The sequence below is a fragment of the Leopardus geoffroyi genome, chromosome C3 (genome assembly GCF_018350155.1).
Source record: "Leopardus geoffroyi isolate Oge1 chromosome C3, O.geoffroyi_Oge1_pat1.0, whole genome shotgun sequence".
Classification (NCBI taxonomy): Eukaryota; Metazoa; Chordata; class Mammalia; order Carnivora; family Felidae; genus Leopardus; species Leopardus geoffroyi.
Window position 1 is genome coordinate 96,729,427 of NC_059338.1, and position 25,677 is coordinate 96,755,103.

The 25,677-nt window shown below is 36.2% G+C and overlaps 1 protein-coding gene and 1 pseudogene across 6 annotated transcripts in view; both read left to right on the forward strand.

Moving 5' to 3' along the window:
• CSMD3 (CUB and Sushi multiple domains 3) overlaps positions 1–25,677 on the forward strand; it is a 1,255,667-nt gene that overhangs the window by 980,096 nt on the left and 249,894 nt on the right. For all 6 annotated transcript variants that reach the window (XM_045453867.1, XM_045453870.1, XM_045453869.1 and 3 more), the window contains 2 exons: positions 5,098–5,292; positions 24,344–24,460. In XM_045453867.1, coding sequence (XP_045309823.1) covers positions 5,098–5,292; positions 24,344–24,460 — 312 coding nt within the window. The remainder of the gene's footprint in view (positions 1–5,097; positions 5,293–24,343; positions 24,461–25,677) is intronic.
• LOC123585733 lies at positions 5,768–6,474 on the forward strand (annotated as a pseudogene).

Below are 25,677 nucleotides of genomic sequence, written 5' to 3' on the forward strand. Positions count from 1 at the left end.
TTTAATTGTTTTGTTTCTTAAAGCTAATAAATCGGTCCTTATATTTCTTTCTGCCGTAGACAAACATCTCAGAATTTTTATAAAATATGCACCCCCAAAATAAACTGACATATACATTGAGGCCTGGAATAGTAAAAAGCTTTTCCTTTGACATTTGTAATACATGTTCCATACCTTCACTTATGCATGTTGGTTTCTGTTGGCACTGAAAAGTAAAGTTTTAAAGTCTTGACTCACTCTAAATCCATAATGTTTTTGGTAGGCCTTCAATTTAAAAGCAACCCCTACCTCTATTAGAGCTCACACCAGGGTATAGTTATCATTGCCTTCTTCATATCTATCTTTCCATTTCCCCCTTGAAGATAGATACTGAATCTTAGTTTTGTTTGTGTGCAAACACACAATAGTTGTGCAATGAACGAATCCTGTATGTGAACGTTGCAAAAACACAAACCTGCTAACAAGTATTCTGGAAGGAATACTACTTTCTGCTTACGTAAAGCAAATTGTGGATATGCCTTTATGTGGTAGAAAATAGTAGATTGGAGTGGAGAAGTGGAAGTCTGGGGGTGAAAGGAGGTGTTTGGCTAATTATAAAGCAATGTCTTCACAAAGAGTTTAAATCAGGCAGGCCTAGTCTCCACTGTAATTTTAATGAGATACAACGTTAACAGATTTACAGTTGAATAAATATTTAGAGTTCAAACAGTACTCTCATTTGCATTGTTTTAACTTTAGGACCATTTTAGATCATAATGTTAATAAGTATGTCTTAAAAATTTATAATTATAACATTTATACAAATGTGGCTCATACAGTAGTAAAATTTGTATTCTTTTAACAAAATGTATTGATTCTGATGGAGAGAGAATATATAGTTTTGTGCCCGTGGAGGGAAACTGCTGGTAGCTGGTGATTTAGCTGGCAGGGAATGTCAATTTATAGGCACCAGTATGGACAGTGAAAGACTTATGACTGACTGTTTATATACGGTATAAGTTAGCCATCTGCTCTAAGAACCTGAAAAGTATCATAAATTACTTTCTAAATTAACATACCATTTTTTTTCCATAGAGCAACTTATTACATTTCAGTTATTACCCTGAGGTAGTCTGGGGTCAATTGTGTAATACTTCCCAAAATAAAAGAGATACGTGTATGGCTCATCCTTATTCTCTAAAAGCGCCTGTAGCCGGCCTCATGTGAACGCTCGTGCCTACAATAGGGAGGCCTCTGGGGACTGAGTATGATCAGATGAGGGAATTATAATGCATATACATCGTGAAGGGAGCTTAGTTCTCAGTTTCTGAAATCATGCCAGCAGATAAATGTCCATCCACACATGTCTACCATCCTGGAAATAACAGGCAGTTGGATATTATACAGTCTGGTTACCCTTCAAGACCAAAAATAACATATAACCACTTTTGATTATCCACAAGATGACATTATTCAGAATAATGGTCCCTTAGCGAGCATACAGCTATATGTGGAAACAAATTTTGAAGTAAAAATGCCTTTAACAACAAAAATATGTATGTTTCTTTTTCTCCCAGAAAAGAAAATATTTATTTATAAATCACTCACTAAGTATGAACTCAACACACATACCTATGTATGGTTCAAAGTATGATAAACTTCATAGTGTTGTAGATATTACACTTAGTATATGTAGTGTGATCTCAACATCCATAGGTTTTCAGGAATAAAATGGAAACAAAAACATAGTAAAGCTTTAATTTTTCCAGCTGAATTTTCTTTAAACCACAGTTGGTTCCTGATGTCAAATTGTTTTTTCATTAAGCACCTAGGATATTTTATTTTAAATTTTTTAGTTTATTTGTTTTAATTTAATTTTTTTCAATTTACATCCAAATTAGTCAGCATATAGTGCAACAATGATTTCAGGAGTAGATTCCTTAATGCCCCTTACCCATTTAGCCCATCCCCCTCCCACACCCTCTCCAGTAACCCTCTGTTTTTTCTCCATATTTATGAGTCTCTTCTGTTTTGTCCCCCTCCCTGTTTTCATATTATTTTTGGTTCCCTTCCCTTATGCTCATCTGTTTTGTCTCTTAAAGTCCTCATATGAGTGAAGTCATATGATATTTGTCTTCCTCTGACTAATTTCACTTAGCATTAATACCCTCCAGTTCCATCCATGTAGTTGCAAATGGCAAGATTTCATTCTTTTTGATTGCCGAGTAATACTTCATTGTGTATATATACCACATCTTCTTTATCCATTCATCCATCGATGGACATTTGGGCTCTTTCCATACTTTAGCTATTGTCGATAGTGTTGCCAGAAACATTGGGGTGCATGTGTCCCTTCGAAAAACACACCTGTATCCCTTGGATAAATACCTAGTAGTGCAATTGCTGGGTAACAGGATAGTTCTATTTTTAATTTTTTGAGGAACCTCCATACTGTTTTCCAGAGTGGCTGCACCAGCTTGCATTCCCATATTTTATTTTATTTTATTTTTTTTTTAAATTTTTTTTTCAACATTTATTTATTTTTGGGACAGAGAGAGACAGAGCATGAACGGGGGAGGGGCAGAGAGAGAGGGAGACACAGAATCGGAAACAGGCTCCAGGCTCTGAGCCATCAGCCCAGAGCCCGACGCGGGGCTCGAACTCACGGACCGCGAGATCGTGACCTGGCTGAAGTCGGATGCTTAACCGACTGCGCCACCCAGGCGCCCCAATTTTATTTTATTTTTAATGTTTATTCACTTTTGAGAGAGAGACAGAGTGTGAGTGGGGGAGGGGTAGAGAGAGAGGAGACACAAAATCTGAAACAGGCTCCAGGCTCTGAGCTGTCAGCACAGAGCCTGATGGAGGGCTCGAACCCATGAACCGCGAGATCATGACCTGAGTCGAAGTCGTAAACTTAACTGACTGACCTTTGCATAAGGATTCTCCAGACGTTTTCAAAATTTACAGATAATTGCTATGGCAGGCATGGAAATAAACAAGGGCAGTATTATCCATAGACAGCTAGTCACCAAGGATTTAAAGTAGCAGGTAAACATAGTAATGAGGTAAATGAATCCTCTCAAAATGAGGCTAGCAATATAAAATTGTTGCAGAGGCAATAGATTTAACTTTTTGGCATATTTCCCTTTCCTCAAAAAGTAGGACATTTGCCGTACAGATTTACTGATATGTCACTGAAACTATTGGGAAAACTTTAGAGAAGAAAAAAGCAAACTTTTTAAAAGAGGAATATTAGGTGGTTAGGGTTGCCAAAGAGATGAATCCTTTTAAACAGCAATTTCAATTCTTCTTTTCCCTCAAGGGAAAGTAGTATTCACACTGCTTGTTGATTCTGGAAAACGGTATTGTGGGAATATTTTACCTAGTAAGAAATATAAGTTCTTGGATTGAGAAGTAATTTTTATCGTGAACTCTGAGTATAATTTATGGGGTGCAAATTTTGTGTGTGTGTGTGTGTGTGTGTGCGCATATGTGTGTGTGCACTTGGGAGATGATTGAGTTATTTAGATTTGGACTGAAACTCAGGAATCAGGTTTCCCCAACTTACACACTTGTTTCCTTCACCTGCCTTGTCCTTCACCTAGCCAGCTCGTTCTCTCTCCATGTTCAGCTTAGATGTCAGTTCTCCAGGAAGGTTCCTGAATGCATCCACATATGTCATACTCTTGAGAGTTACAAGTATTCATTTAATAGAACTAATAAGCTGTAAATGCCATGAGGGCCAAAATATATTCTAAATGTGCACTGCTATATTTCCAAAGTTCACTGGGTAGTGTGGGCTCTTAAGTACTTGTTGGAAAGAAGGAAAGAAAAAAGCAGAACTTCGTTCCTCTGATATTCTATTAAAATCATTTAAACGGTTGATTCTGCCATCGCCTCTTTAGCTGAATTGGGAGAAATCTTGCTAGTGTTCTTTATAAAACACAAATTTCTCCTCATTTTCTATGAATGTTGAAGTACTTTGAACTTTGTAAAGTTTTATGAGTAGAAGAAATATATTCCTACTGCTGCAGGTAAGAAGATTTGGATATATGATAATAAAATAATTTCTGTGATAGCCGAACACGAAGACATTATTGACTTAAATTCCAATGATTCCATGAGTCATATGCAGAGATACACCCACCTCCTGATTTCCCATTAACATAAAATAAATTCTAATGTAGAAAATTATATTTGTTATCCTGAAATTGTGATGGCCCTTACATTTTTGTATTATTTCTTAAGTAACCTATAATAATATTAATATGGAAATATTAGGGCATTGCTCAGATCTGTTAACAACAATTTGTATTAGAGCTTATTCCCCAAAATGGATGAACTGATCTTTGTGTTTCTCTACATGTTTTCAAAATGTTCTGTCATCCTCTTTAGTTCACTATCAGGGTGCACAGAGAACTTTTAGTTCCTTTGTTCCTTTGTTGTGAATGGACTTAATTTTAAATTTGTGTTAGCTTTAAAAGCACTTGGCTTTAACATGGACTCTCTGTCCAAAAAGATCATGGCTTGGATGTCATAAAGATTTTGCTGCTTTTTAATGATGGATAGTCAGACCTCTGGTAGACATGGGAGGTGACTAGAGGAGGTAGGTTACAATAAATGATTTCACCTTCCTACCAGTGGTGAAATGAGCTGAGCTCAACACTGGTGGTAGTATCATTTCTAGGTTCAATCACAGGGAATGGGTGTTCTTTATATGGAGGAAGAACTTTTAAATAAAGCAGTAATAAATAAAGAAATAAATCCTGCTTCTTTTCCAAAATAATTCATTGAAAATATGTATGCATTTATAAATATTATTGCATACAATTTATAATAAACTCTAACACCCAATGTTTGACTGCATATTAGATACTAATTTTAATGAAAAGTCCAGCGAAGAATTTTATGCTCTTACTTATCAATATGAATTAGCAAAGTGTCACATATGATTATGGGCTACTTTGTACTTTGTACTTTGTACTTTGTACAAACAGAAGCGGACAGAGTGCTGGTGCTTTCCCGTCTGTTTAGAAGTAGAAATGAAGTAATAGTAAAACTTTCGTGGAAAATAATGTTTTCAACAATTCATTTTATATCAACACTGTTTTACAGCAAAACTTCGAGAGTCCTGCTTTGATCCAGGCAATATAATGAATGGCACCAGACTTGGAATGGATTATAAGTTAGGGTCAACAGTCACCTATTATTGTGATGCTGGTTATGTTCTTCAAGGTTATTCGACACTCACCTGTATCATGGGAGATGATGGAAGACCTGGATGGAATAGAGCCTTACCAAGTTGTCATGGTAAGAAATATATATATATTTTGTCTGAGCTTTTATTTTTGGACAGAATCAGGAAATATTTAAACCCATTTTTATATTTTTAAAAATTGACCATTTAACATTCAATCTACAAGTGTGATATAGGCCAGGCAGAGATTTTATCAAGGATTTTTAAATTGGATTCATTAAAGAAATGGTTTTGGGAAAGTACTTATATTCCCAGGTGTCTCTAAAGCAATGCACACGTTATTGTAGGCAAGCTCCCTGGCACAAGGATATTGTCTTTCTATTCTGTGTTCAGGACTTAGAGGAGCACCTGAGAAAATTAGGTGCTCAGAAGATACTGGCTGAGTAAAGGAAGAACGAATACACTGAAACTGACATTTCAACAACATAGATAAATGCAGTGACTTAAATATGATCAAGAACTGGTGATAATTCTTTATCCAAACTACACATTTTTCCTAAAAATTAAAGTTGCCTAGAAGTGACAACCATGTTGGAGCTGCTGAGGCGGGTCTCACAACAGGGGGAAGTCTCAAGGACACAGTAAAATGGAGGAAGACCTAAAATTAGTTTCAGTAACATCATATCAGATATGTAACTGCCACCGCTAGAGTTAGTACCAGACCAGTGCATCAGATTCAACTTGATACAGGAACTGACAGTGATCATAGCCAGGAGAAGACTGCTGATCTTAGAAAAAGTTAGGAAAAATACATTAGGAAAAATATATTCAAGGGGAAGACACTTAATGTTCTTGAGATTAAGGAAGTTACTGAAGAGGCACCAGAAACAGAGATGGCACCTTCACTTAGGGTGTGGAATTTGCTAAGCATTTAGCCACAGTAAATGAACAGCCTATTCAGAATTTTGAAAAGATGATTCAGTGGACACAGGAGGGAAGATTGTGGGAGTCCCCAATGAATAATGAAGGAGTTGTGATGATGATGGTTCATGAATATATATTTCTGGATAAATACCAGGAGGATTTTTCACAACAAGGACCAGTTTGTCACTTTATGGAACCAGTACCCCGTGTTCTTTCTAAAATGCACATCTGAGTGTTAGAAAAGTCCAACACAGTGGTTGAAACATTATTTTAATGAAAAACAGGACATTCTAAAATAAAGCGATGCACAGTTCATTTGCAGACCATGGAAATTTTTATTTCAAACTTTTGGAGGTGGATTTTATAGCTAAATAAAATAATACTGCATGTTGAAAAATCATATACTTGTATACAAGTCTATGAGGACAGAGATACTGTGGGGAAAAAAAAAACAGTTCAGTAAGGAGAGAAAAACTATGATATCACTTTGGAAAGTTACCACAGACTCCCTCATCAGTTGAATGATCCCAATGCATTGTACAAAACTGACATGGAGATGATATCATCTAGAGCAGATTTTCTAAAGTATAGGTCACCACCAGTGAGTCATAAAATCAATTCACTGGGTCGTGACCAGCATTTTTATAACTGATATAACATTGAATAAAATAAAATAAAAGATAAATACATAAAAAGAAGAGAAAAATGTTATAATCCAAAGACCATGGTAAGGATAAATATTTTTTTGTGGAACTCTTTTCAGCTATCTATAAAGAAATAAATAAAATACAATAAATATGTGTGTGGAGGGTGTGTGTGTGCATGTAGATGTATATGAGTATATTTGCAATGAGGTAATGTATATTTCTTACTATGAGTTGCAGTGAGAAAAAACAATTTTGATCTGATTAAAAGAATAGATTTTTGATGTCTGGTACACATAGTAATTTTTCTTAATTATATAATATATTCATGTACTCGGATTATGTGTGTATTATTTCTGACTTAAACAAGTCATTTAACCTCTCTAGAGTCTCTCATCTGTAAAATGAGAGTATTTGAAATTCTTTACTTCAGAATGTTGTGTAAGAACTAAAGAAAAGGTACTTACCTACTAAATGGCCATTCTGTTAGTAACAGAACAGCCAATTAAAACTTGGCTTGAATCGATGGTTTCATCTATCAGAAGACAAGGGGAATAAAAGGAGAAATAATTACTTTGAATTTCATTCTGCCAAAGAGAAAAAAATAATTAACGGCACAAAAGTTTATAAAAAGTTTAAGAGAAAGTGTGGTTGTTTTGTCTTAAGAGCCATGCAAAAGAGGAATTTGTGGATAGACAGAAAATTCATTAAAAAACTAACAAACAAACAAGCAACAACAGCAACAAAACATGGAAAATTTTCTGAAGCCAAACAAGAAATAACCAAAATCCTGACAGAGAAAACCAAAGAATAAAGAAAACTATAGATCAGGGGCTCCTGGGTGGCTCAGTAGGTTAAGCTTCAGGTTCTTGATTTTGGCTCAGGTCATCATCTTGGACTTCATGAGATCAAGCCCACATCAGGCTCTACACTGATAGCACGGAGGCTGCCTAAGATTCTCTCTCTCCCTCCTTCTCTTCCCCTCCCCCTACTCTCTTTCTCTCAAAATAAATAAATATACATTTTTTAAAAACTATAGATCAAAAAGATAAGTATTAATCACTGGGATAAATTATTAAATACATGGTTTTCAATGGCTTAGGTGAAAAAGACAGGTGCAGCAGAATATGCATTCACTAAGAATATGCCTGCCTAGAATAATCCTATTCCTTGCCATAGATTTCTATATTGATAGGTCATAGAAATTTTAATTGAGCATGGACTATACCATAAAGTATACAAATGGTCCTTCTGAACCAAGAATATTTCATGGGATCAATTACAGCCCGATCAAGTGTATTTCATGTTGGTTTAATAGTCAATATCTACAAACAAAACAAAGGCAAGGGTAGACCTGTGTTCAAATCCTCTTACTATATCTATGACCTCAGATGAGCTAAGCCTTGATTTTTAAATCTCTAAAACTGGATGATAGTTATTAAATCAATAGATTATGTGAAGATTCAATTAACCATAGCACATACAGAGGGCCTAGTGAATTTCCCAGCAAACATTGGCATATTAATACGTGTGATATTCAGAATGTTCTGAAAGAAGCACAGCACTGGAAAACGTACATTGCACTTTTCATTGTATGTTATGTTTTAGTGGACCTGGTATATTTCTATCATTTTAACATTAATTAAGTCTAATTTATTAATGTTAATATATGGATACACATTTACTCACTCCTAAGAACAGCACAAATGTTTAGTATTTTTAAATTTCTTAAAAGAGAATAATCTTCACTATCAGTTTAGTTGGATATGACTAGACTTTTGCCTACGATGCCAAGATACTATGGAAATCAAAGTTATTGCATGCATACCTTATACTATTACCCAAAATTGAAGATATATTCATGTTAAAATATGACCACATCTGATGATTTCTAGTATGGGGGGAAGCCCATGTTTTAGAATTAGATGTAATTAACTCTAAACAATGTTTTAAAACCAAGAGAAGACCTGAAATCAGCTATGTGACCTTGTATAATTTATTTTATGTGTCTAAGCATGAGATAATATTGCATAGTTTGTAAGGTTGTTGGGAAAATTATATTAAATAACTCATTTGGAACATTTGGTTCTGGGGTTCCTGCTAGCTCAGTCAGTAGAGCATGTGACTCTTAATCTTGGGGTCATGAGTTCAAGCCCCACGCTGGGCTTAGAGGTTACCTAATAAAATAAAATAAAATAAAATATAAAAATAAATAAATAAATAAATAAATAAATAAATAAATAAATAAATAAAACATTGGTTCTGAAGTAATTACTATATCACAGTAAGGAGAGCTTAGTATATTTTAGTTTCTTGATCAGGTTCGCACATATCTGTTTGTTTTCCCTCACAGTAATTATACAGAAATCCAAAATACACAGAACTGGCTGACTTTCAGATTTAATAATTTAACACTTTGAAAGTCAAAATTAGTGGGTAAAGCATCTGCAAAAGAGCCAGAAGTTTTTTTGTTCATAAGGATAAATTTTTTAATTAAGATATATTTTGTATTTTTTATCAAAGTAAAATATACATGGGATAACTGAGAAAATAATTTAAAATAGCTTGGCACTTAATTTATTTTTTTAAGTTTATGTATTTTGAGAGGGGGAGGGCAGGGGTAAGGGGGGAGAGAGGGAATCCCAAGCAAACTCTCCACTCTCAGTGTAGAGCCCGATGCAGAGCTTGAACTCATGAACCATGAGATCATGACCTGAGCCAAAATCAAGAGTCGTATACTTAAATGACTGAGCCAACCAGGCGTCCCAATTTAAAGTTATTTAAAGCATTGGCCACCTGCCTCACCCCCCCACCTCTATTCTGCTATTACTCAGTTGAGCCTTCTAATAATTTCTAGTTCTAATTGCTCTGATGGCCCTCTCCATGACTCTGCATAACATATGAAGCTCTGTTTCTTGATTTACCAACTCTAGACAATTTCCATTGATTTCCAGGTATAAAAGATAAAGAGTTATGTCAAATCCACAGCCCCTCTCTTCAATATTCCAGAAATATGTTATGTTTGTTTATTCTAGTAATTGCCTTTGTCATGCATTAATTTTTTATGCCTCTATTGTTAATATCATTAATGTTTAAGAATTAGATTGCCAGGCTCTGCTGCTTTTCATGCTGCATATTACCCACCCCTCGGTAAAATGTTGACTAATATCTCTGAGAACATGGGCAGGAAATTTTGACTGATAGGCTTCACTTTTGAGTATATAAGTAGGATGTTGGCTATTAGACCATGATCCCTAAGTGCCAAAATAACTAAAGCTTTTCATTTTTTACATAAAAGTAAACACCAGCATGACCTTTAATGCAATATTTAAATGCAATATTTTGCTTTTTCTTATAATGTTTCACTCTGAAAGACCATAAGCTCCCAAAGTCTCAGGCTACATGTTTAGCATGAAACATATTAATTTATACATGCAGCCTCTTAGTAAATATGTTTATCCTGAACTGAACCGTAAGAATTTACAGTTTGTCTATTTTAGAGGATAGGATTTTTTTTTATCATGGTTTAAGATTGTGTACATTTTAAATCTGAAGGAAATATTTTCAAGAGCTTATGTTGGACCCTGGGAGATTGTATTTGTCAGAAGTAGATCCAAAATGATAGCATCCTGTGGTAAGTCCTGCTCAGTGATGAGAAACCCTGCAGTTTATCTCATGAAAATGTCACAGGTATTAAATGATAGCAAAACAGAATATCCGTACCTGCAATTCACTTTGTGATCAAAAAAAAAAAGTGTTTGGAAAATAATTTCTTACCTCTTATTTTTCATACTTTGAAAAGTATGTTGAAACTCTGAGTTACTTTAGAAAACTAAAGTGAGTTACTTTAGAAAACTATAAACACACTGGATTAAAGTGGAAATCTTATTGCTCTTATCCATAAAATGACTCAATATTAGCTAAAGGAAATGAAACACAAATAGTGACAGATTCCATCTTTTTCCCTTAATATTCACTACTTGATTTATTTCACCTAATGGCATTGCAGTTGTTTATATAAACACACCTCTACCCTAATCTAGGGCAACTACAGGCTATCTCTTAGCTCTTAGCCTCCCCCCTGGCTAGTTTCTCTCTTTCCCTTGTTTCCTGATACAATCTCTTATGAACACAACAAAGTAATCTTTCAAACATATGTCAGATTATATCAAAATCCACCAGTGACTTTCTAAATCTGAGTAAATTCCAAAGATCTTACAATATGAGGTTCTACTTAATCTACCTACATATACTCTGACCTCTTTACTATTCTTATTCCCTACTACACTCTTTGGGCCACAAGGGCCTCCTTGATGTTTTTGAAAGCACTGTTCACACTTCCACCTCAGGGCTTTTGCACTTACTTGTCCTTTTTGTCTGAATACTTTTTTCCCCAGTTTTCTGGCTGAAGCTCTCAGACTTCCTTTAGGCTTCTGACCACTTGTTTTCTTAGTAGAAAAAACATTCCAAATTACCCTCTCTTTGCTCCCTAAAGCTTCCAGGATGAGATCAAGTATATCTAAAGTTGAAATATTCCTGGTGTGGTCAAAGTCCCAGTTATTTTAGGGCCTTAGAACTTTGAAAGGTAGATCATTAAATTTAGAAGTACTAGGCACAGCACTAATACAATATTGTTTTTTTTTAACTGAGATAAAATTGACATATAACATTAAATTTGCTTTAGATATACAACAAAATGATTTGATGTTTATATATATTGTGAAATGATCGCAACAATAAGTATAGTTGACATCCATCACCATACAGTTACAGTTTTTTCTTATGATAAATAATTTCAAGATGTACTCTCTTAGCAACTTTCAGATATGCAAGATAGTACTATTAATGATATCATCATGCTGCACATTACATACCCATGGCTTATTTATTTCATGATTGGACCAATGCAGTATTCTTGATCTTTTCCATTGCTATAGCATACAGTGGAACATGCATTTGACAGTTAATTACAATAACAAGACCCTAAGAATAAACATATTTGTACTGTTAAAGAATCAGTAGCTTTCCACTTATTCTAAAGAAGAGATGGTATCATGCATTCCTCTTTTTCAAACATTCAAAAGTATGAATTATATGCCTGGTCCTGTGCTAACTATGAATTCAATATGGTTCTTGCCCTTAGAGAGTTTATAATCAGATGATATACAGACAGATACGGTCCATTGCTGGAAATAAAATCAGTGCTGCACGCACAGCATGGAGGTGGTTCTGAACCAATTACAAAGAGAGATCAGGAAAGTCTTCCTTGAGGCGCCTGGTTGCTCAGTTGGTTAAGCTTCGGACTTCAGCTCAGGTCATGATCTTGCGGTTCATGGGTGGGTTTGAGCCCCGCGTCAGGCTCTGTTACTGATTGCTCAGAGCCTGGAGTCTGCTTCGGATTCTGCGTCTCCCTCTTTTTCTGCCCTCCCCCACTCACGCTCTGTCTCTCAAAAAATGAATACGTGTTAATTTTTTTTTAAAAGAAATTCTTCCTTATAAAAATGACACATAAAGTGAATCTTAAAAATATAAGTAAGAAGGAACCAGGTGAGGTACAGGCATGAGGAGATGGTGCCTTTCACACCCAGGGTTGAGCATTTATAAATATATACAGGCAAGAGTAAATGAAGGAAAGTAGGTAGAATTTCCAGCAGCTCAACATGGCAAGCCTAGAGAGAGGACTCATAGAGATCATAGTTTATCTGTACTGAGAATGGTTTGAAGTTTTGTACATATATTATTTAGAGCCTAACACAACTCCATGAATTGAGGACTACTAATATTCTCATTTACAGATGAGGAAACGAAGGCACAAAGAGAGGTTCAGTCACTTGCTCTAAGTCACAGTTGCCCAGCAGTCATGTTTTGGAGTCTAGGCTCTATCACTGCCCTATAGGTAGGCTGACTAATTCTACAAATGACCTTGCATTCATCTTTTTTATATCTGCAGTTATGGCAAACTGCAGTCAATTAAGTGTTTCATGAATGGATATGTGGCATGAAAAATAAGTGGTGAAATTTGGGGCTGTCCACTTATTTCTGAAATCTTCCTCCATGCTAAGTATGAGAATTAATAAAAAGTAAATTCCTACCAATAACTAATAAAAGTGTTCATCTGACATGCATTTTTGCATTGCATTTGAAATACAACCTTACACAGAATGCAAATAAATACCTTAATAGATATAGTCAGTGTTAGTTCTTTTGAATATCGGCACCATTATTTTCAATACCTTTGTTTCTCTCCTGCTAATGTAAGTCCTAGATTCTGGGGGGAAAAAGAAAACTAAGCAACTCAATCATTGGTAACTGTGAGTCTTTTCAAAGTACATACACACAAGTACGTTAAGATTAGACATCCAGTAGTCATAGGGCACCATTCTTTGTTCAACTTCCAATTATATGTGGAATGATAAAAGCTTTTAAAAGGGGAGCCCTCTTACCCTATCAACTGAAGAGAAAGCTTCAAAAGAAACAAACTAAAAAAGTTCATTTTGTAATTCCAGCTCTCCAATTTTACAGTTATCTCTCATTAATAAACTCATATGACCTACTTTTAATTAAATCATACTGCTTTAGTGTATGAAATAGAAAACTCAACTCTTATTCCAGATCTCCTGCTTAAATGGCATGGCTTATCTTGGGCTAATTTCTTATCACAAATGTCCTTGAGGTTTTTGGAATTTTTTTTTGAGGTTTGAAACAAGTCTAGAGCCCCATTCCATTATAAATGCATATAGGTATCATCTAGTCTAATATACTGAGCCATTTAGCATTTGATGCCATTTAAAATATGTGATATAATTAAGGCATGTAGATGCAAGATTCATAAAACAAAGGCCTAGTGATAAATTATTTCTGAGTATCATCAAATATCTGCCTTTCATTAGCTACACATAGGAATTTTGTTCACAGACATAATATACAGGTTATGTTTTGTAACCATGCTAAAAAGAAGTGTAATGCATTTCTTTTCTTTTCCTTTCTTTCCTTTTTTTTTTTTTTTTTTTTTTTTTAGTAAACTCTAGGCCCAGTGAGGGACTTAAACTCATGACCCCAAGATCAAGTGTCACATATTCTACCACCTGAGTGATGCACCCCAAAAGTATTTTCTATTTTAAAAACTTAAAGTAGTATTGAGACAAAACCAAGGCATGCTTGGTTTTTATATGATGGGAAGGGGGGGGGGGGGAGTATTACTTAAAATGAAATGGGAAGGAAAGCTAATGTTATTGAGCACCTGCTATTTCCAGGCACTCTTACTTACATTATCACTCCAGTTGGCCTCCTGCATGCTAGTCTAGAGAATCATTAACATTGTTATAAACAAATCCCTGCTGCTATGAATTCTGGATCATACTATGTAGAGTCCCCTGTGTAAGAAGCAGTTTGATTGCAAATCAGTGCCTATAATTCAGAGCATATTTACTTGTGACCACTGACTTGGAGCTCATATTTTATTTTATTTTTTTTTTAATTTTTTTTTCAACGTTTATTTATTTTTGGGACAGAGAGAGACAGAGCATGAACGGGGGAGGGGCAGAGAGAGAGGGAGACACAGAATCGGAAACAGGCTCCAGGCTCTGAGCCATCAGCCCAGAGCCCGACGTGGGGCTCGAACTCACGGACCGTGAGATCGTGACCTGGCTGAAGTTGACGCTTAACCGACTGCGCCACCCAGGCGCCCCGGAGCTCATATTTTAAACCATCTTTATTTTCTCTGCTTTTGGGATCTCAGTCACTATGCCATATCTCCAGAGGGGTAGTCTCGTGGCTTCTCATTGTACAAAGAAGCCCCTATTCTCCACTACCATGCAGGCTTTGAGTTAGACTTCAAACTTGCCTCCCTAATGTGTCACCAGTTTTTACAGAAAAGCAAAAAAGAAAAAAAAAAAAACTCACATATACAGAAAATCTATCAACCCAGAAATTCTCTCCTTGCAGATCAAGAAAATAAAGTATACAGCAGTAACTATTTTTTTTTTTAATTTTTTTTTTTCAACGTTTATTTATTTTTGGGGGGACAGAGAGAGACAGAGCATGAACGGGGGAGGGTCAGAGAGAGGGAGACACAGAATCGGAAACAGGCTCCAGGCTCTGAGCCATCAGCCCAGAGCCTGACGCGGGGCTCGAACTCACGGACCGCGAGATCGTGACCTGGCTGAAGTCGGACGCTTAACCGACTGCGCCACCCAGGCGCCCCCAGCAGTAACTATTAATAGTCATGTTGAGAATCAAACTGTATTAAGGAATGGTATTAAGGTAATAAGAAAACAGATCTAAAAATAGTCACAAATGTTCTTCTATTGGAGAAAAAAAACCTACTAAAAATTTCAACCCACAAAACCTAGAGAGAAAAAAATCAAATTTATTAGTGAATAAGAATATTTGGAATATAATGAACATTGCTGGCAGTCTATGAAAGATACTAGAAAGACCAGACAGAATCTCATACAAATTTATAAAGAAAGAACAAATAACACTTCTTTTATCTTCTTGAGACACACACTGAGGTACCTTGTCTCTATATACCTTGTGAGTATACCTTGGAAGAACCCTGAGTTAATTTCTGAAGAATTGTTTACTTCAGTCAGAAGGCCAGAAGTCCTGCACTATAAAATCAAAAGTTGGGGCCTATTATGTTTTAAAAGAGATGCCCTAAAAGAGGCTGCTGCTTTCCTCCCCTTTATTAAATGGAAAATTTCATTTTACACTTACACTTCAGCAGTGAGCCATTCACTCCAAGATATACACATAAAAGAAGATAATACAGAGCTCGCTGTGCAATAGGGAATTTTGTTCCTAATCCCAAATGCCAGATACAGTTAGACTGAAATACTTGGGAGTGTTAGTGAGTAAATCTGGACCATACTGAGGCAATGGTTCTAAATATCTTCAAACCTAAGCCAAACTGAAGACTGGATATTTCTCCCCTAGTTCCAAATCTGAGTTTTAGGACCTTTCTGATTCAGGGAAGAATTGATCTGTCATGTTAGGAAGAGATACAAGACAGCAAAAAGGCAAGGGTCCTCCAGTGCAACTAATATTTTCCAGAACTTCATAGGCCAAAGCAACAATCTCTGAGCCAAGTACCGTTAAAGAAAAGAGAAAACAAAAAATTACGAAAGTCATCAGATGGATTTGGGAGGAATCTAATTAGAATTGGGTTTCTTTTTTGTGTAATGATGAATGCTATCCTAGAATTATCTTTTTTAGGTGTAAAAATATAATAAAGCACATAGGTGTAAACAATAAGCTGATTATATTAAAACGCAGTTATCCAAGTACTTAAAATCTATAATTGAAAAAACAAATTTTTATGTGATAATATATTGCTTCCTAATTACTCCCTTAAATTGGAAGTTCTGAAAAGCTTAATAACTACTATAGGGATAAGCAGAGATGATATTTTGAGGTATCCACAACAATTATGTAATATAAAAACATCTGTAATTTCTATTGGTGACAAAGTCGCAGTTACTTCTAATACTACTGTGGTTTTCTGCCTACGTTCGAAATGGAATGAAATGGTATAATTCACTAAAAATAAAAAAATCCATTAGGGTTGAAAAATATATACATTTTTTTCCCTGTCCAAATTCATGAAACAAGAAAAAGAACCCCTGAGTTGTAAGAAAAGGGAGAAGACAGGCCAATTTCGCCTCCTTTTCACTATTAACATTGGCTCTTGTTTCTCCCTGGCCTTCTAAAGTATACAGAGTCCAAAGAAGTAGAGGACTATGTCCACACCGATTGTTAACAGCTGGGCACAGTGACAGCCCCCCAACCCCCGCCACTCCTTGAGAAAACAGCTGAATTAAAGTTGTAGGTTCCTCTTCCTTTGGGTTGGAGTACCCTGGTCTTCATCCCTAGGGAAATGAAGAGGAGAGGAAAATAAAAACCACCGGCTCTTCCTAGAGGGAAACAATGCCCTGGGTAGAATCCCTTAAATGGCATTCCTCTCTCTCAAGGGAAGAGTTTGGCAGAAACACCAGGTAAGTTTCCTCCTGTCCTTTCTCTAAACTCTGTATTTCTTTCTGGGATTGACGAGATTAGTTCATGTTCCTAAGGCCTTTATGAAACCCTCAACATATTACCTCCAGAAGATTCTGTGGGGCCAGAGAGCTGTTTCATTCATTTTGTCTAAGCCTCACCATCTACCAGATCCGGTTCCACTTTGAAATGTCCTCTCTTCCAAGGCTACTCAGCCAGTAAATAGTGAAGCTGGAATTCAAAACTAGATCTTGCAGACTCCAAAAATTTGGGTTTTTATATTGCACTTGCTATGCTACCCTAAACAAGTGGTTTGAAAAATATGAGTTTTACATTCTGTACATTTAGTCACCAGCAAGATAGTAATATACTATATATTTTATTTTTTCATAATATTTATGATATATATTTATCACAAATCCATTAAATAAACAGACACTCTGCTAAGCTCCAGAATTATAAGTAGTGCATAAAAAGACATGGAAATTTTGACTTAATAGATTTGGAGTTAAGTGATGGAGACAGACCTTAATCAAAAGGCCATACAAATAAGTGGCTTTATATAAATATAAAACAAGTTATAATAAGTGCCTTGAAAGTAATGGAATGTTATATGATGGGATCCTCTGAACTAATCTGGAAGACAGAGAAGACTTTCCTGAGAAATCAATGTGTAGCGATCCAGTAGGAGTAAGAAATTGTCACAGAGGATTTTTTTTCCCTACACTCATTTTGTGCTAATATATTAGTTGTCTTAAAGTATGTTTTAACCAGAAAAGATTGCCATCACTTAAAATCAATGACTTAGAAATAAGAAACTAAGCAACGAAAAGGAATTTTAGTTTTTAAACAGCACCAATAATTCAACCAAAATTATTTTAAGAACTTGTCTTTCCATATCCAGTTTCCTAGCAATTGTTAGGGACTTGGGAGTATAGGGAATAGCAAGTGACTGCTAATGAGTACAGGAACTCCTTTGAGGATGACACATATTCTGAAATTAGGTGGAGGTGTGGTCCACAACTTTGTGAATATGCTAAACAACCACAACAATAATACTCAATTGTATACATCATACCTCAATCTTGAAAATGAGGTTAAAAATGAGTGACATAGGTATCACAGATGAACTACTAACATCCATTCTATTAGAATTTATATATGGTAGCATGGCAGATCTATCCAAGGAATGAATATAGCTCTTCGGAGGTCTTTGTCCTAGGATGACTCTTCTTCTTCTAAGAACATACACTCTGATGGAGAACACAGCTCACGGAGCACTGGTGCATGAAGGGAATGCCTTTCCAGGCAGCACAATCAAATGAGTGAGTCCAGGCAATCAGTGAGGTGACAGATGTAGAAGGACATCTCCTACTAAGTTTACTTAGTGAGGGATTAAAGTGGTTTACAAGCCACTGATTACAGCATTGAGATGGAGTTTTGTTTTTGTTGGTTTGTTTGTTTGTTTTTAGTGTTAAACAGGAGTGTGGAATTATAACAAAGGATTAATTCACAAGTAGTAAAGACTGATTTTTGCTTTTTTTTCTTTTGGGTGAATAGATGAGGCAATAGGAAACTCATAACAATATTATCTTTAGTTTTCCAGATAAATGAATGTGAATGTATCAGAACTAATGCAAAAGAAAATGAAAATCAAAATAAATAAGTTACTTAAGGTAATCATTTATAATTTAAAGAAATAGTTACTACCATTATGATAAAATGGCCTTATTAGAGGGACATCATCTAACAGATAAACAAAATGAAATGCTTATTTATTTAGGAGACATGATGCAAAGCATGAAATCAATGGCTGAATAATAAGCTATTTTTTTACTAAGAACAGGTTTCAAACAAAGCAAGAGTAGTTTTAATCTTGAAGTCAATACTGGGAATATTAGCTGCCTGCATTACAAACTCAATTCCAAAGTTTAAGGCTTATGAAAGGACTTAGCTTAAAAAAAAAAAAAAAAAATGACTCGGTGGCAGATACAGCTTTCAAACCCTTTTTCTCCCAGGAGTTTTGATTTGTGACATTCAATCAGGCTACATCAGGGCATAAGTAATTTCCCAGAAGTAGACCAGCACTTTCGTAAAAGTACAGCAGTTCTCTCCAACTGAAGGAGGCACAGGCCGCATCTAGTAAATTATTGATTTAATATAGCATTTTGCTCTTTTTGTGACCCACAAGAATTAATCACTTTTAAAAGTACCCAACTTTCCTCTGAGAAAAATTTATATATTCTGTAATAATTTTCACGATAAGGTATATTTGATAATAAATTATACATTACACAACCAAAAAGACAGGTTTGAAATTGCAAGTAGCTTACGGCTGTGTTGAGCGTACTATGCAGTCTCTAAGATACGTTGGACGTTCGAGTAGGACCTCTTCCATAAAAATGGTTTGAGATCCTTCTGTTTCACTTACTGGGAAGTTACTCTTTGTTCTTCTTCTTCTTCTTCTTCAGCCCTCCTCCTGCCTCCTACACACATGATCGAATCTTAGTGGGGAAGTCCTTTTCACTAGGTGACTAGAAACCTTAAAATCCAGTTACAGATTCATCCCCTGATGTCCCTGGAAATACCACGTCTGTTTACTGCCTCATCCTTTCTTCTTGCAAGAGTGAAACAAGCACATACAGTATAGTTGCAGTCTGGGCACATTGTACCGATACAAATGAATCCATATAAATTCAGCCAAAGAGGATTTTAAAGAAAACAAACATTAAAAAAAAAAAAAACAGAGAGAGAGAACAAGAAAAATCATGAAATTAAACAGTGTGAGTGATTTCACTCACTCAGTGAAGGTATGTTCCAGACTAATTAAATGTTAGCATGGATTTGCTACTTGTAAAATGGTAGACATGAGTCTGCTGTTCCCTCAGTGGAACTCAATCCTATCATTGAGCATATTTGCAATGTTTAAAGATACACATCTTTTACATAATATTGCCTCTAAGTGTAAAGCAACAGTGATTCCTGGCCATCAGAGACTTCAATCACAGAAATAGGCTAATATGGATTTATTGAGAGGGTATGTCTCAATTCTGTCTTGGATTTAAGTGAATTTCTGGAAAAATTTCTACAAAATGAAATGTTCATGTACGTGCTGTCTATGGAACACCATTAATAGTAGCCTGCTTGTTATGATAAGCATAGCACATTTCAACCTCCCACAAACATTTATGGAGAACCCACTGTTTATCAGAACTGTTCTAGGAAGAGAAGAGAAATACGATAAGACGTGTCTGTTAGAAACATCGTTAGCATGGGGCGCCTGGGTGGCGCAGTCGGTTAAGAGCCCGACTTCAGCCAGGTCACGATCTCGCGGTCCGTGAGTTCGAGCCCCATGCGGGGCTCTGGGCTGATGGTTCGGAGCCTGGAGCCTGTTTCCGATTCTGTGTCTCCCTCTCTCTCTGCCCCTCCCCCGTTCATGCTCTGTCTCTCTCTGTCCCAAAAAGAAATAAACGTTGAAAAAAAAAATTAAAAAAAAAAAAAAAAAGAAACATCGTTAGCAGCGGTGAGAACTTGCAGGGATCAGTGGAGCTAGTTGTCTCTTCCAAGAGCCCATGTGGAAACTGTTGGGAGTTTGGGTTGTGGCAGTTTCAGTGGCAGAGAGGAGAGAGAGAGAGACTGATAAGCTACGTACAGGTACAATTAACAAATCAATGGTGTATTGGACCCCAAGAGTCAGGGAGAGAGTGTCAAGGATAATGGTATGTTATAATAGGCTAAGTTTGACATTTTAAATCTTTAAAGTACTTTGGCTCTCTGTGCATACATTGAAACACGGTTCTTTGGTTCTACAAAATTCCAATCAATTATAGACAATAATATAAATGTGAGAATTATTACCAAAGTGATAGCACATTTTGGAATCATCAGTCTGGCATTTCGCAAAGGGTGTTCTAAGGAACATTGGTCCCATGAGATGTTACCCTGAAACAGTCTCCACAATCAAATAAGTTTGTAAGAATGAATATGACAGTCCCCAGACCTTACTAAAGTATCAGTGAAGTCATAAAGAACTTTTTCTTTTATCCACGTATGTCCCAAACTTACTTAATTATAGAACCTTTTCTTTTCATAATTCACGTGTTCTACAACAATGCTATTAGATATAGATTGAAGCAGTTGTCATATGTATCAAATAAGTTATAGTCAGGAACTGGTACAGGTGAGTTCTTACATTAAATGCATTACAAGGGATATGGGCTTTCAGAGAAACAGCCAGTGTGACAAATGGCCCACTGGTATAAGTAAAATGGCAAAAATAAGCATAGAATTCAGTCTTGGCTGGCTCCTAACTTCTACTGATTGTTAACAGAGCCAAAAAGGTAAAGGCTGCCCTTTCCTATACCCACCAGTATGATGAAATTAAAACAGGAAGAGAGGATGTGAAAAGTTTCTAGGAACCAATATTAGGAAAATTAGTAAAGTTGTTCTGGCTTAGTCATTATTCCATTTAGATTTTTGTAAACATAGAACAGATTACAATAAATCTCTATCTCAAAGCACAATTAATTTTCCCTTATTTATATTATTTGCATACTACACGGAATACTTTCAGTCACTACAGTATTCAACATAAGTGATTATAAACTAGGACATGCTGTAAGCACTGACCAGAAGAAACCCCAAATTATTGATACTAGGACAAATAACAGAATCTAATACAGTATTAGTTACCCTAAGAACAGGTGATTATACTGCAACCTCATATATATTCATCAATGATTAAAAAACAACTTCACATTTTTTATATTTATAAATGATACTTTTTGAAATAGCTGTCCTAAATGTCCATTATGCAAAATAAACTATAAAAAACAAATTGAGGTTGTCAGATGCATATTCATGTGGAATAGCAGAATGTTCATGACTAAGTCACAAAGCTGAACTTGAACGAAAAGCTCTCCTGTCTATTCATATTTTCCAAATATGAAAATAAGAGCTATTGTCACATACATTCAAAGTGTTGTAACTTTGGAGCACCTTAAAATCAGAAGGAAAGTTAACATAAATCGTAGTACTCATTCTTGAATGATTTTCTCATCAGTAATATCAGCTGAATAAAGTTATCTGTGCTGAACGAAGAATACACCTGACCACTCTCGTCTCAAACAATAATGAGTGATGAGAGCAATGCATCTTCGGTTATCATCACCACTGTCAATTTGTTGTTGTTCTGGGGAGTTCTAATTTTAGTATGCTTAATCCTAACTGTATATTACCATTTTACAGAACATTAAAAGGCGGGACATTCATTAGCCACCCAACACAATACAAGATACTGTTTGTGTTGTATGTATGTGTTTTAAGTATATTGATATATTTTAAACTCTGGCCAGGAATCCATCAAATGTGTTTACTTTTTCAAGCTATCATGACTCTTCTCCAGTCACCTAACACAACACTGCACCCAGCTCTCTTTAAAAGGAAAATCAGGGGGCACCCGGGTGGCTCAGTCAGTTAAGCCTCTGACTCTGGATTTTGGCTCAGGTCAGGATCGCAGGGTGTGTGAAATCCAGCCCTGTTTGGGATGCTCTGTCTCCCTCTCTCTCTGCCCCTCCCAGGCTCATGCTTTTTCTCTACAAACACACAAACGAACAAACACTTAAAAGGAAAATTAGGCAATAACTCCAATAAATTCCCAGCATGTAACCTAAACCTATGTATTTCTAGTCTCCATCTGTTTTCCTCAGGTCACAGGGGAATGTCACTGATGGTTTCAAAAGTGAAATGGCTCCACTTTGGTTTTTTATCTTACCTTTTCCTAGACTCTAGTTCTGCTCCTGATTTTCCCTTTGCAATGACTCCTTCCTCCCCGTTAAATAAAACAGTAACAAAACTCGCTCAGCTTTGCATCTTCCCCTGACTACTCCCCACATTCTCCTTTTGTTTATGATTAAGGCTCTGATTACATCTATTTCTTTACATACTTACTCTTCATCCAGCTACTATCTAGCTACCACCCCTCTACTCTACTTCAAGGGTTAGCAAACTTTTTTCTGTAAAGCGCCAGATGGTATTTTGGGATTTGTTGGCTACATATGTCTCTGCCGCGTACTCAAACTCAAAACTTTGTTTTGTGACTCTAAGAATGTAAAACCCTCTCCTGACCGCCTGGCTTTGGTTTGCTGGCTGTAGTTTGCAAAAAGCTGCTCTAGTTGAACCTGCTGTATTAACAATACCAAAATCCCATTGCTTGAGGGGAGTCCTCTCTGCACAAGTTCAAAGCCAATTAAGGGATAGGCTGAAGGAAATCAGACTGTTAGCTTTAATATTGATAAAAGCAGAGGGGCCAAAACAACAGGCATCCTGCGCAGCTACGGGTGTCCTGCAACAACCATGGCCACGCTGTCAGCAAACTTGCCCTGTAATACTGACTCTGCAGAGGAGGAGACCAGCCAATATGTTCTTTAAGCAGAATGGCCCCCAGCCCGGAGTAAGGTTGAAGTTCGCCTCCTGGGCTGACCAGTCTGGAAAGCTCATTGTACCTTGTGGAGTAAGGGTGGAACCAGCCAGCCAGCGGTTAAACAGAATCCCTCCTCAAGCAATCATGGGCCAGGAGAAGAAGCCCCTGCTCTGTGATACTCCACATCACCAAATCCACTGACTCGTTTTTCTTTTATTACCACTTGGCAACACTTAACCCTGTTGAACACTTTGCTTTAATTGAAGCTCTTCGCCAGTGGCTTCCATGGGACTACATTCCCTGTAGCCACCCTCTATGCGATCCTACACCCTGGCATTCTCCAGACCTCCTCTTTGCCCATCTTGTCTCATTCTGTATAATTTTCTGGGTGATATCATTTTCTTAGAGAATATCAGCTATCATCTTTATGTTTTCAATACTTAAATCTCCATCATTAGCCTGGGTCTGCCTCATAACTCAGAACTATAAAGCCTAAGGTATCCCCCCTATCTTGTGAACACCAGAACCATCATCTACAAATTTGCCTGAAACATTGGTTTCACCCTCACCTCTTTAGGAACATAGTGCATTTGGGGCTGAGGTAGCAAAAAAAAAAAAAAAAAAAAAATCTGCCTCTGTGCACCATCAGCAACTCTAACGATTCAAATGTAAATCATATAAACAGATAAAGGTTGGTGAGAGAGTATTTTACTTAGATGAGTGGGTGAATGTGTTTGTACAGCCGTCCCTGTCCCGTGTATAAAAATACTTAATTTGGTGGCAGCATAATCAAGGTTGATTTTGAGTAGAATGTCAAAGCCTGGCAGTGAGTACAACAATTTCCCACCTGCATATGTAATTTCTCATCATTATATAAGAGAAAATTTCCTTTGCGCTTTTATCATAAATGAAAGCAGGGCCGCCATTATTACCTCTAGAGATAGCACCATTATGTCACATTTATATTACTGTTTTTGAGAAGAGTAAATCTGAATAGCTACAGTAGTCACATATGTCCACAATTTGTTTTTAAGATATTTGACAGTGGTGGATCTTATTAAAAGATGGAAATAAACCAAATACCTTAAAATTCAATAGCCATCATGTTTATATCAAGAAAACATTCACAGTGTGATTTTTGTAAAGCTTTTCTAAAAATGTTTTGTCATTTCTGTCTCCTAGCACCCTGTGGAAGTCGTTCAACGGGTTCAGAAGGCACTGTTCTATCACCAAACTATCCCAAAAATTACAGTGTGGGGCATAATTGTGTTTATTCGATAGCAGTTCCCAAGGAGTTTGGTAAGTAATAGTCATCTCATCACGTAGTATTTCATTCCAGACATGCTTTGTTTTTCAATATGTGCTATTCAAAAATGTTAGTTTTTTATGCACATTTTCACTATTCATAAAGTACTTTACTCGGCAATTCTTTTTAGATAGTAGCTTTGTAATAATAAAATTTTGAGGTCATTTTACTCAATCTGAATTTACAGTCAAGTACACAGGTGAACAACAATATAAAAATGAAAACAGGATTGTTTTTAATTTTTAAAAATAAGTACATCCAGTAACCTTGCAAGTGCCTTCATGTCAGAATGATATAAAATGGGAAATTACCAGAGCATAAAGCAAAGTGTGCTCTGCAAAATATGCATACAGTCAAATACAGAACTATTATAATAATGGCGAAGTATGTACAAACCAATCATATTGTTGTATACTTTTTAAACACATTTGCAGAAAGAAACGATTTTGGTTTCAAGCACCTAGTTTCCGGGACAGCAATGAATATAGAAAGACAGCAAAGGACATTTCAGCTCATCTTGTCAACCTGACAATCTGTTCTGCATTGGCACTGAGAAGACAATGTGTCCTTTGCTGCCTTCACATCTCCCTGATCACAAGTCTTAGAAGTCACTTACCTGGCTTCTAAAGGTTTTGTGTCTGAGATCCAGCTGGATCTCACCCAGGTTAAGCTCTGTTTATGGATGGGTAGGCAAAAGAAATTTAGTGAGCAGTAAAGTATGGGAGAGAGGCTGAAAGTTCAGACTTCTACAATTTAGATTTACAGCATTGTGTTACGTGGTAAAGGATTTGCCGTAGCTGTTATGAATGTCTGGGTCTGAATGACAAAGTATTTTAGCAGAAGGACATGGATTTTATCATATCAAGATTTTTGGATCACATCTTGACTTAACGTTTCTGCTGATATATAAAATAAGCTGATGCTTCCAGTCCAATTTCTTATAACCTGATATCACCCATATATCCTCCTTCTCTTTCTTTCGAAACAAGTCCAAGATCTTCAACTTATTTAAGAGAACGTTGTCATCAGAAGTGAAATACTAAACCTTTTATTTAACCTTGAAATAGAATGGTGAGGCCAGCATTAGCAAGGTGGCTATTTCTTTACGCTACAAAATATTTCTTCTTCCTAGCATATTGATTGGTTAAATCAGAGTTGAACTCTTCGAGAAGAGAATGACGGTTTAGAAAGAAAAACATTATCCACCTAA